The sequence below is a fragment of the Centroberyx gerrardi genome, chromosome 9, assembly GCF_048128805.1.
Source record: "Centroberyx gerrardi isolate f3 chromosome 9, fCenGer3.hap1.cur.20231027, whole genome shotgun sequence".
Taxonomy (NCBI): domain Eukaryota; kingdom Metazoa; phylum Chordata; class Actinopteri; order Beryciformes; family Berycidae; genus Centroberyx; species Centroberyx gerrardi.
This window is the reverse complement of record NC_136005.1, coordinates 8,236,026-8,248,153: the sequence shown is the minus strand read 5'-3', so window position 1 is coordinate 8,248,153 and position 12,128 is coordinate 8,236,026. Positions and strand designations below refer to the sequence as shown.

At 40.6% G+C, this 12,128-nt stretch overlaps 3 protein-coding genes across 3 annotated transcripts in view; 1 reads left to right on the top strand and 2 right to left on the bottom strand.

Moving 5' to 3' along the window:
* Positions 1-2,361, bottom strand: part of usp13 (ubiquitin specific peptidase 13) — a 34,363-nt gene extending 32,002 nt beyond the window's left edge. Inside the window, exon 1 of the mRNA XM_071921863.2 lies at positions 2,251-2,361. Coding sequence (XP_071777964.2) covers positions 2,251-2,361 — 111 coding nt within the window. The remainder of the gene's footprint in view (positions 1-2,250) is intronic.
* Positions 2,362-3,773: 1,412 nt separating this feature from the next.
* ndufb5 (NADH:ubiquinone oxidoreductase subunit B5) lies at positions 3,774-7,951 on the bottom strand. The gene is made up of 6 exons (XM_071921871.2): positions 7,832-7,951; positions 7,262-7,344; positions 6,352-6,418; positions 6,119-6,180; positions 5,434-5,540; positions 3,774-3,993 (listed from the first exon to the last, which is right to left on the bottom strand). The coding sequence occupies exons 1-6, from the start codon at positions 7,947-7,949 to the stop codon at positions 3,873-3,875; spliced, it is 558 nt and encodes a 185-aa protein (XP_071777972.1). The 5' UTR covers positions 7,950-7,951; the 3' UTR covers positions 3,774-3,872.
* Positions 7,952-8,213: 262 nt separating this feature from the next.
* Positions 8,214-12,081, top strand: mrpl47 (mitochondrial ribosomal protein L47). The gene is made up of 7 exons (XM_071921873.2): positions 8,214-8,344; positions 8,505-8,653; positions 9,410-9,470; positions 9,580-9,676; positions 10,379-10,509; positions 11,433-11,528; positions 11,682-12,081. The coding sequence occupies exons 1-7, from the start codon at positions 8,214-8,216 to the stop codon at positions 11,788-11,790; spliced, it is 774 nt and encodes a 257-aa protein (XP_071777974.2). The 3' UTR covers positions 11,791-12,081.
* The last annotated feature ends 47 nt before the right edge of the window (positions 12,082-12,128 follow it).

Below are 12,128 nucleotides of genomic sequence, written 5' to 3'. Positions count from 1 at the left end.
AGAACATCCCCCAAAATAAAATATCTGGGATTTTTTCCATCTTTCTGTATCATGCTGACAATGTGATATGTCACGTTTGCTATTGTTTCAAGTAAAGAACAATTATCTTGCTCCTGTTACACTCAATTATATGGAAAAGGGAGTTTATTGACAAACTAGAACCGGTTTGCCTTTCGGTAATTGAGGACAAGGAGGTTGTACTCCAGTTTAAAACACGTTAACCTTATTCCTAATAAAAGTCAGTGCTGGCTAATGCCTGTGGTCTGTTAGGCCACTCATGTCACCTCTCAGAGGCATTAGGTCGCATTATCTTAACAGCTTGTTACAGGACACAAAGGCCTGATCGTTTTGTCACATTGTATGGGATTCAAAAGAAAACAGCCTGTGACCAGTGGCTATAAAGTCACACTCTAGGTGTTTAAACTGCTGGTTAACTGGGGCCTTCTTCATGCCTTTCATGTGTCTGACAGACAGAACCCCGGGCACTTCACAGGTGGACTGTCTGGGACAAAATATATGAAGAAAACCCCTTCAAACCTACAGTAACCTACATCTGCAATCAGGGTAAAACTCTGTGACAAACATTTAAGTGGCTCAGAGTGACATATGAGCTTCAACAGTGCGGGGATAAAAATAAACCAGTCCTCAAACCGACATGATGAACTCCAGACAGCTGAGTCACCTTTAAAATTGGTTACAGCTGAGAAATTATGTTTTTTTATTGTAAGAATGTGTTTAGGGACGAAATTCAGAATTCCTCATGCAGTCTGGCACCGATCATCAGGACAAGAAAATCTGCCATCTCATTAAGTCTATGGGTTCTGACATTCAAAAGTAAGACTAAAAATTTGTCACATCCTCTATGAGAGCTTGTTTTGGGTGGAAAACCTCCTCCTGTCTCATTCATGCCTGAGACAGACGGATTATGAGAAGATTATGATATCAACTCACTGATACCAGATCAGCGGGTCACAACATAGTTTTCCTCAAAGTCCACTGCCAGCCAGAGCAAGTCAGGCTATCCCATACAACGAAGAACTAATAGCAATCCTATAATATATATATATATTTTTAAATATAGCTACTACATATAACATCAAAACTTTAAAATATCATGCAGCTATAATAGGTCAAAATATGATTACTAAATAATCATAGGCAAATCCTGAATCCTGTACAAATCCTATAGTAACACCAAGAGATTCAAAAAAAAAAAAAAAAAACTTGAAAAGGTCACTACAGACTCACTATTAACTACTACAGATTAAGTCCCCATAGGAATATTATTAGAAACAGCATTAAGTTTGATAAGATCATCATAAACTCACTATTGAATACCATAGACACACTATAAGTCCCTATATTATAGGAATATTATAATTTTACCAGGACATTGAAAAACCACCATATACGAAAAGGTCACTATAAACAAGTCATTATAGGAATATTATAGTAATACTAAGATATTCAAAAGAAATATCCTACCAAGTACGATAAGGTCACTATAAACTCACAGAGTCACTATAAACTCACTATTAAGTACCACAGACACACGATAAGTCACTATAGGAATATTATAGTGATACCATAGGATTTTAAAAAACACCCTCAAGTACAATAAGGTCACTATAAACTCACTATTGAATAGCGCCGAAACACTGTAAACCATTACAGGAATATTATAGGGATACCATAGGAGATTAGGTCACTAAAATCACTACTGAGTACCATAGATACACTATAATTCCCTATAGGATTATTATAGGAATATTATAGTGATACCATAGGTGATTAAAACCCGAGGTACAAGTAAACTCACTACTGAGTAGCGCGCGCACACTTTCCGTCCTTATAGGAATATTATAGTGATTTTCCGTTAGGGTGTAATAAACATGGCAGCCAAAACATAACAGGACCGCTCTGGTTTTGAACAATAGGCAGGTGTTATTCATTGGCTTTAATTGCGCGGCTGCGTCGCAGACGGACACGGCGACGCGCTGCACCACAAAGGAAACCCCCCCCATTCCTCTGGAGATGTAAACAACATTTAATTATTTATTTCCTTCCAAGTCCAAGAGGAAGGTGGCCATGGAGCGCGTCACACACACACACACACACGCACGCACGCACACACCAGCAGCAGCGATTCACGTGTGTTACCAGGGCGGCCAAGCAGACTGGGTGTGAGTAGACGGCAACAAATTCCCTCCCAGACACATTTTATATGGTGGGAGAGGAGCGCGCACTTACGGGAGAGTCGTAGGAAAAGGCACATTCGCTCTTGAAAACCCTGTCTCCTGTTCTGGGGACTCTGATGGTGGGCATGTATGGGACCAGCAGCTCTCCTAGGTCTGCAGCCATCTTCGCATTCCTGCTTCTCGCACCACAATGCTGCGGGAGTCACCGGAGCAGCGCTGTCAGAGCAGAGGATGCTATTTTTAAAGCAGTCGGTCTCCACATTCCTCCGGCCACCACGGGGGATGTGACGCTGGACGAAGAAAATAAAAAATAAGGGAGGGGGAAACTGCCGCTACAGCAGCTACACACCTTTAGGAGATAATGGCTGATGTTTTCTTTGTGTTTTTTTTTTTTTTTTTTCTAAAAAGGTTTTGACTTGCGCAGAAATTGCATTGCCTACTGTATCGTCATGACGCTCACTGGGCAATTTTTACCAGAAGGGTCCCTCCCACCGCTGAGGATGATTCATGAAGCCACACACACACTTACTACCGCCCGTTTGTTTCCCCCTCCAGGATTTCTGTAAAGCAAGATTATGATGCGCACTTTTAATTAGTATTGTTGGGGGAAAAAAATATTCTATAACTAACCCATCAAATTACTCCATGTTGGAGTCTCCATCTTAGATCCTGGTTGTTTCTAAAATGGCTAAAGGCTTAAAAACATTTCTTGTTGCAGGGAAATTAATGACAGTTGATTAACCATATCATTACATTTTCATTTCATACATTTCTTATAATACTTTTTTTATTGCACCATTCATACATAAAATGCAACTCAAAGTGCTTTACATAAATGTAAGCAAAAGCAAATTTTCAGACAAAAAAAAAAAATCAATACAAGCAAAGGCAAGACCGAATTTGTCTAGTAGAATAACAAAAAAAAAAGAAAGAAGGATAAAAACAGGAAAGTATAAAAAATAGAAATTATAATGAATGGGAGAAGTCTGGCACATTTTGTGCATGTTGCTCAATATGTATTTTCAACAGCCAATGTAATATCCCTCTATTTTACTAGAGGGCAATTTCGTCCATCAGACACAAATCATTGTCTGCTCAACTCTGCCACCAAGTGGACGATCCCATCCATTGCAACGAATTTAAAATGAAGCTGGTGTGGTGCCAACATTTGTATCCCCTAAAAAATGTTTCCCTGGTGGTGTGTCCTCGTTTTGCCCTCAGTGTGTTGTTTTGATACTGCACCAGAAAGTTATTGTGAGGTAAATGCACTTAATAAAAAGACAAAAAGTAGACTAATGTATAGCCTGCTAACTTCCATGTAGTTTAGATAGATAGATAGTAAGGTCACAAACAAGTGTGATCTCTGTTTATTATGAGGCAATTGCCTACGTCAGTATCGGAGGCTACTTTTCATTCTTTGTAATCCAGTGAAATGTTCTTAAATTGTTGTTTTACAGTTTTAAAAGCCAGCAATAGGAAAACAATCCACAAAAATGGAAATTCTTTTGTTATTTTCTTCCCTGGCAAAACATTTTGGCACACTGTAAGCTAGTAAAGACACCGCAAGACACAATATCAGAGTACATATAGATACTTTATTTACGGAAGAGGGGAAAAAATGTACAAACAGTGAGATTCATCAGCATGATGTATCGACCGGCAGGGCAGTTTGGTTTAGTGGTCGGGTGTCGACTTGTGACTGTTGTCAACTAGATTCTTGTCAATGGTCTCCACATGGAACCAAGGGCCATCTCCCTTCTGCCTCATGTGACGGCGCACCTCCAGCTGTGACAGTCTGTTGATCACACACACACACACACACACACACACACACACACACAACAAATTAATAAAACAATGTTTCTGTAATGGAATTAAGTGCAAGTAGTGAATCTCACAATAGAGTGTTAAAACATATAACGTCACTGACTTCCCAAGCTGATGGAGAAGAAAAATCATGGTAGTTGTCCATTCAGAAAATCAAAGCTCACTTTTTACCAATACACACAATCTGAGGTAACTATCCTGTGTGCAGTGAAACTCAGGTGATCTACATAGAAACCTGGCTTGGATCCTAGAGTCAGTGTTGGTGAGTGAGACCAGGTATGTCACTGGGGGCATCAAGTGGAAACCTCCCATCGCAGGTGTTTTACTGAATTATTCCCACGACACCTCCAGACAGCTGAACAGTAAATTCAGGCATCCCATAACAAATCCTCTCTGCCTGTTCTCAGCACAGCTCAGACCTACACCGACCTTCTGTGCACTACATTAACACTGCAGTGTACTTGGTCCCATAGTTACAATCACGTTCTCTTCTGGTTCAGGTGCCACAGACAGAGTTTGAGGAATTCCTCATGCGGAAATGAACACGACAGAGTGCGTTAACTGCAGCCGAAACAACTGGCCACGTAGGACACATTTGGTCGTCGCGCACCGCCTGAAATCTGAAACAATGTGGATGCCGCCGCAGTTAAGTAAATGCACCTCCGTCTAGGATTGGCTGAATAAATTGGAAGTGGAACCACTGGCTGATTCCGGTGGGATTTTTTTACATTGCTGGGGGTTGTAGAGAGTTGAACTTTCCTACAGTGGCACTAAAGTACAATAAAGTTTTCAGGCATCTGCGTTCATACAAAACTTGTGCATCAAAATTATTAAATGGTAAGTATGATGAGTTACATGTAGAGACATCAAGAGCCAGCCACCTCCCACCCCCGCTTTCCTTTGTCTCTACTGATCTCCTGCAGTGAAGTGCTGTGATTTTACTCTTTTTCATCGTAAAATGCAGACGACCTCAGCAAACATAATCAAGCTCAGGATGTTCTCATGTGATCAAAGGACTTAAACCACAGTATTCTGCGTTCACAACCCTGTGCACCCCAGGGGTCCAGATCCCCGTCCCACATGGTCTCACCTGACTGGACGGTGACCTGGTGTCAATGCGCTTCGTCATGCACAGAGCAGAAGAACAAAGGGACATTTTCCACTCCCAGGAGAATTGCATCCCATGTTACATATGTGTGTTTGATTACTTTACAAAGTGACATTGTCCAACATATCCTTTTGTTTGTTAATAATGATTTCCAGTGACCGTTTTCTCAAGTTGGTGGCATTTACGGACAGTTAGGAACATGTTGTTGCCAGTGAATCACCGTCCTAACCGCCCTTCTGGTCTCGGCACATGACAAGGCTTTGCGGACATGATCCGCAACACACCAGTAGTAACACTCACCTCATGTCTGCCTTCTCTTTCTCTATCTGGATTGCAGCCATCATCTTCTCATAGTCTTTCACTGGGGAGTCGTAGAAGGTCCGTGCAATCCACCTGCTGATAGGATGCTGCAACCACAGGGAAGAAGACACACAAGTCAGCAACATTTTTAATATCTGCAAATTAATTTGTGTTCCAAGAGATCTGAACGAAGATCAGTGGGGATATTCACAATGCTCTCCATGAAAATACTGCAGTATTAGCCTAATAATTTCACATGTGCATATTGCAATGTAATGTTAACACGCTCTCTTGCTTTAAGGATGCAGTTTGTAAAATTTTACCTTTTGATATCTCTTAAAAGCTGCTAAGACACTAAAAAAGACACTAACCAAAGACACACAAAAAAATTCAGCCTGAAGCTCATAAATCTCTCTCTTGCTGTGGACGCAGCTTATGAGACCCAAAGGTGATGGGATCTTTGGGTCAGATAGCTAGCAATAGCATTAGAGACGGCATCCCCATGAAAAATTCACTGGAGGCAAACTTTACAAACTGCAACTTTAAAGCTTGGTTGTGCATATATGGTGCCCAATTCCAAAGCTAATGCACCCTAAAGCTCATCTTTTCCTGGACTATGTTTCAAAGCAGTGACATATAAGCATTTCTAAATGAACTGTAATGACAGAAAAAGCTAGCTGTATACCTTGTAGTACTCCCAGTGCTCAGGTTCATAGTCCTCAGGGATTTCAGCCAGCTCTGCCTCACCTTGAAAGCACAATTACACTCCAATTCAATTAAGAATATCATTCAACTTATTTTCAAATATTTACTGGAATCACATCCAAAAAAACAAACCAAGGGCCATCAAAGGATCCGAACAAAACACTGGTAAAAAGAAAAACACACAAAAAACATTAATAAAACATGCTTACTTACCAATGAACACATTCACACTTGTGACAATGACAGCCACTGGAATGCCCGTCAGCAGGACATAATATTGCTGGAAAAAGAGAAAAGACAAAATGAAATGTTGAAATGTTCTACTGTTGTTCTACAAGAGGAGTACTTGAGATTGGAGGCGGAGTCCAGGCTGAGCCTACCCTATATATTTCTGGAACAATTGTTAATTCATAATTAGGAAAAAAAAACATTTTATATATACATATGTCATTACCTTGCACTTCTGTATCACACATTTACATATTAGGGAGTGACAGAGGAATATTTGTTACATTTAGAGTCTGGCCACTGTGGCTTTGACCCTTGCATTCCTTACTATTTGTTGCTTGTAATGTTGGTGATCTAAGATTGTAAGCTTATTCTATTGCAGCGCTCATTGTAAGTCCTTCTGGATGAGTGCATCTGCTCATGTGTGAAATAAAGGCCTAAATGTAAATGTGACACGTGCACACACACACACACGTTCTGAAACTCTCTGCAGACTAATGTGCACGTTATGAACAATGAATGAATAACATTTTTGCATTCACACCAGTGAAAATTATGCTTATTATGCTCATTGAAATGATCAATTAAAGATTGGTTGGTTCATAAGTCTGAGTGTGAATAAGATTACATTGCAGGCATTTAGCTGATATTATTTTCCAGAGTGACTTCCATTGAGTGAGCAGGTAGGGGTTCAGTGTCTCGCCCATGGACACTTTAAAGGGACAGGCCGTTTATGAAGACACCTGCTGCAGGGACTGAACCCATGATGTTTTGGTTACAGGACAGTCTCTTGAACCTCCTGGCCACCCTACATATAGCTGCACTCTGTGGCCTCCAATTTCAAGCATGGACACAACTCCATTAGTCATATATGAGAAAATACTTCAATACTCACCAATAGGCGCAGAAACCTCCTGTCGTAGTAGTCAGTGGGTTTGATGACAAACATTTTCTTGCCATGGCCCCAGCGGACTGCCACTGCAAAACAAAGGCGGGAGGTCCTGTCATATGTACTGCCAATGCCATGCACTGTACAGCTCAAAAGTAGACATATCATCCATTCATTGACCAAACTTACCAACACTTTTCTGACTGCAGTTAATATCTCAAAGTGAACTCTTACCATGGCATCGTCCGAGCCTGAACTTCTTGTCTTATCTGACTAACGTTACTGTCTGAGTTTGACCTACTCGATTCAGTACAGCTGTTTTTTACACCAGTGTTTCGTTTTAATAATGATATGAACACTTGTTACTGCATTGGAAGGAAAGACAGTTAACGATGTCATTAGCGGGCAGAGAGGAATAAGCTAACTGTTAGTTTTTGTTGACAGGACCTAAAGTTAGCCAGCCAGCGTTACTAGCTAACGTTAGCATGCTAACAAGCCCGACACAAGGTCATAACAACAGACAGCCGCCTTTAGGGTCCAACCTATCACTATAGAAACGGTTAGGATGTCGTTTACCTTTATCTGCCCGCGGGATTGTTCTGGTGAGTAAATTCGCCGCAGTATTTCCAGATTTAAGAGGGCTTAGTCTGGCTGCAAAGGCAGCAGCAGACCGGAGAACACTCATGCCCACCATCACTGCTGTGGGCAGACAGTCCAACAACACGAGCTCCTATTGGTTGACGGGGAGGTGAAGCCGAAGACGCCATATTTACAAAGGGCATACGCTTTTTTAATTATAGTTTTGTTTTAGTTATTGTGTAGTTATAATTGGTATAGTAATAACGTGTATATATTTCAAATCATTCGAAAATGTTAAACAATTAAATATGTTCTGTCGCTTTATTTATTTTGAGGGAAAAAATGCATGATGGGTAATGTGGGAAGGATTACGACAAAGATGGCGGCGACCTCAGCAGGACGCGTTTTGACTCTTTGCAAGCAGTTTCAAAGCGTTTTCAGGATATCTTCAACGATAAATCCTCAGCACTCTGCTCTCAGTTTGACCAAATGCCAGTCTCATCTTTACAGGTAAGAGTCTGTTTGCAGTACATGGAAGTAACAGGAAATATGTTGCGGAAACAGACAAGGTGTTCATACAGGACTGTGCTTCTGCATGTCTAGCGCTGCTGCTCGTTCACGTTGACAGATAGTGTTGTCTTGTTTTCTGACTTTATCCCGCACCCACCAGGCAAAAGTCTTCCCTCGTTGCCCCGTCCTGGCACTGTCACATCGGCTCCGTGGGTCAGAGTCGAGCCCTGCACACAACCATCAGCAGGAGGGGACTGGATGAATTCTTTGACCTGCCTGAGAACTGGGGAGAGACCGCAGTGAAGTCAGGTAAAACTATATTAATACTATTATACTTGATATTATTATATTAAGTATTATATTAAATCTGTACCCCACCTCCATCATCGCTACATGTGGGATATGGTGAGCTGAGAACTTTTAAATGAATGGAACTTGTGCTGCCTTCATGTGCTCCTCGTAAGTCGTAAATGTCACTTGAAGGTGCATTCAGGTGCTTTAGGTTGGCAACAATAACAAAATTAAACCTGCAACAAAAGTAGATTTTTGGTGGCTGTTAATTGTATTTTAAAAATCAAGCCACACAGAGCTACTTTGTGCTGTAGTGGCAGAATGAAGAGAAGACAATGCAAATCAGGCATGTTATTGATGTTTAAATTAATTTATTAGCCAAAATGTATATGACATTATTATATCTTCTGCAGCAATAATCTCTAGGCTACATACTATTTCAGTTGTCTCTTAAAGTATGTGCAGAAATGTGTGATAACTAAAAGTTAAAGAGCAACAATAGAAACATGCAACAATACTAGGTCTAATTATTTACATTAAATGCTAAACAATAACATAGAATGATACTGACATGGCTCACATGCTGTTTGCTATTTTCCCCTCAAGACACGCCCCTAAGAGTGATGTCTTGGCAACTCTGGTATCAAAAGACTGACTTTCCCAGTCGTATTTAGCACTTTGTTGGGTCCTTCAAGTAGGCTTTGTGATTTTTTCCAACCGCACTTGAAGGCAGCATTTAACTCTCTTTGCCTTGGTTTGTCATAATGTTTGCAGGTGCACCATGGACCGCCAAACTGCTGAGAACAAAAAGCAGCGAAGATTTACACAAACTCTGGTAGGCTCTGTGGTGATGTGTGTATCTAATGACACTGTTTCTACTGCCTCACACTATATAAACAGTTCTACTCGCTGAATGAGTCTCATTCACTGTCGTCTCTTTTCAGGTATGTGCTCCTGAAAGAGAAGAACATGCTGCTTACAATTGAGCAGGAGGCAAGAAGGCAAAGAGTTCAGATGCCCAGTCCAGAAAGATTAAGGAAGGTTGGTATGAAGCTGAACTGATGTCTCCAACATGACTGTAGAGTCGATGAATTAAAACCAGTTTCACGTATGTGCTTGCAACATTGTGGGTTTCAGTCCAGCCTATATTCCCTAGATTTGCAGGCCATCCACTCTCACTACCATCCCTGTTCCCTTTCCCTATCATAAAAATTGGAATTTTGGGATTTACCAATTTGAATATCACCATAATCATAAGAAATTATAATGATGTCTGCTAAAATGTAAAATCACATCATCAAATCGATCACCACATCAAACCGCATGATAATATAAAGTATAATTGTAATTTTCAAATAATATTCCTGTTTCTTTCTAATCTAATTTTAATTAGTAATTAGTGAGATATTTTAATTAGTATTATGTGTATTGCGTATTATGATAACGCAATATCATAATTTCATCATAACATAATTTTATTGACAGAAGATAAATGCTAATATTGAATTATTGCACAGCCTGACTGTAAAGGTGCTTTAGATAAAAGTTTCATCCAGTTGGCATATATAAAGCAGGGATGCCAAAATAATAATCTTTTGAAGAAATCTGCTTCCATGTTTCTCTTTCGCCTGCTAGTCACTCCTTGAAAGGCCTGGGGGAAAGTCATAGAATTTAGCATAGGGTTATTTTTGGTCATCATGGCAGGAGCCTGGCAGAGGTTAAATTCTCCTTTCTCCTCCTCAGATCGAGCGGTCTCTGATCAGGCTGGAGACGGTGGTGAAGGAGAGGGAGAACGCCCTGCGCCTGCTGCAGACGGGACAGGAGCGAGGCCGGCCCGGAGCCTGGAGGAGGAACGTATTTGGACAAATCTCCTGGTGAGGGCAGAGTCTCGCTGTACAACACACGTCATACACAGAAAGAAATGCGGTGCTCTTAATTAGCCTTTTAACTCATCCAGTTTACCTTCTGGGAATGGGGAACCAGGCCATGTCAAAGGTCTATCCGAGTAGAGCTTGACGTTTATTCCTGGTGGGTTCAGGCTGGGACAAAGCTGTCATTCAATTACACAGGTTTGGGTCATGTTCAGGTTCAAAAACAATATTGAAAAATACCACAATTAGCAAAATTTTGGGTTCAGGTCAGTTTTCTTAAAGGTCCTATATTATACAGTTTTAATGGTTTTGTTTTCAAATACTATGGCTCAGGATAAGAATAATGCTCCTCATGATGTTATGCTAGTAAATGTAGTTTATTTAAAAGGGTATTTATTTAATGAATTTGAAGTCTAAGTGTTCACAGGCAGAACAGTCACAATACTGGACTCTGATTGGCTGACAACACCAGCTCGGGATTTTAGCAATAGTTTAGTGAGGGGAGCCAATCAAGACCAAGTCCAGTTGTGTTGCGTTGACTGGAGTTAGTCTCAAACAGCCTGTGTAAAAATAAATAAATAAAAGGATGGATTTTTGAAAATGAAATAACTTTAAATTTAACCTCTCATCTTCGATTATACTGTATATGTATATAAATAAAGGAAAAATGTAATTCCTGCAATAGCACCCGTTTAACATCGAGAGTATAGATCATCCATTCTACTGCAACATGCCTGTGTGTTGTCAGGCCCTGAGTGAATAATTATTCCCTGCACAATATAAAATCTCTTCCAGAAATTGTCATCTGGCATCCAGTATGGTATATGATGAAGGATCAATGAATTAAACATCCAAAGAGCCAGGCTTAGGAGAATGAAACAGAGGAAATGGCATCACTCACATGTGACTTGTTATCTTTCCCCCAGGTATCGATTCAGAGAGCACGTCATTCCTTGGTACATGAACACAAGATACAAGCGAAGGAAGTTCTACACACCGAAGTTTGTCGAACCACACGTGAGGTAAGACGCAGCTCAGTATCACGCACTTTTTATTTGGTGTAATAAATGATGCGCAACTCGTGTTTTCTCACAAAGAAATTACAGCGTCGACCATCTTTGGGCCGAGGTAAAACGCACTCCTCTTTTTCTCATACATCATGTTCTGTCTTGCAGGCTCCGTATAGAGAAGCACCTTCGGGCGAAGAGCAGGAAGGCGAGCTTAGAGAAGCGAAAGCTGGACAAAATCAAGGAGAAGTTTCCTCTCATGAAGGCCTCCTCATGATGTGAACGAATATCAGTCTCCCCGTCTGCAAATACGGAGTTGTTGACGGTTTACGACCCAGCGGGCTTTTCCACGTTTCATCTGCTGAGCTGATGTGGATCGGCTCTGGTCATCTTGCTTCTTCTCCATTCAGCCATCTGAATTGGCTCAATTCAAATAAATTAAAATTAAAATTGTTGTTCCACCTTTAAGTGTATTTGGTCAGCTGTTGTCATTTGTTTCTACAATATAAATGTGTGCTGTACCACACTGAAATGTATTATGTTCTCTGTATTGTTACTTAATATTAAAACACACTTAATGTATTCAGTGTTTGTTATTAAGACTGTTCTGAATTG

Excerpts from the sequence above, each read along its gene's own strand:
- mrpl47 (XM_071921873.2), top strand. The coding sequence starts at position 8,214 with ATGGCGGCGACCTCAGCAGGACGCGTTTTGACTCTTTGCAAGCAGTTT. Across the intron at positions 8,345-8,504 it reads TGCCAGTCTCATCTTTACAG|GCAAAAGTCTTCCCTCGTTG; the intron begins GTAAGAGTCTGT and ends CGCACCCACCAG. Across the intron at positions 10,510-11,432 it reads GTATTTGGACAAATCTCCTG|GTATCGATTCAGAGAGCACG; the intron begins GTGAGGGCAGAG and ends TCTTTCCCCCAG.
- ndufb5 (XM_071921871.2), bottom strand. The coding sequence starts at position 7,949 with ATGGTGGGCATGAGTGTTCTCCGGTCTGCTGCTGCCTTTGCAGCCAGA. Across the intron at positions 6,419-7,261 it reads GGAGGTTTCTGCGCCTATTG|CAATATTATGTCCTGCTGAC; the intron begins GTGAGTATTGAA and ends CTCTTTTTCCAG. Across the intron at positions 3,994-5,433 it reads AAAGAGAAGGCAGACATGAG|ACTGTCACAGCTGGAGGTGC; the intron begins GTGAGTGTTACT and ends TGTGATCAACAG.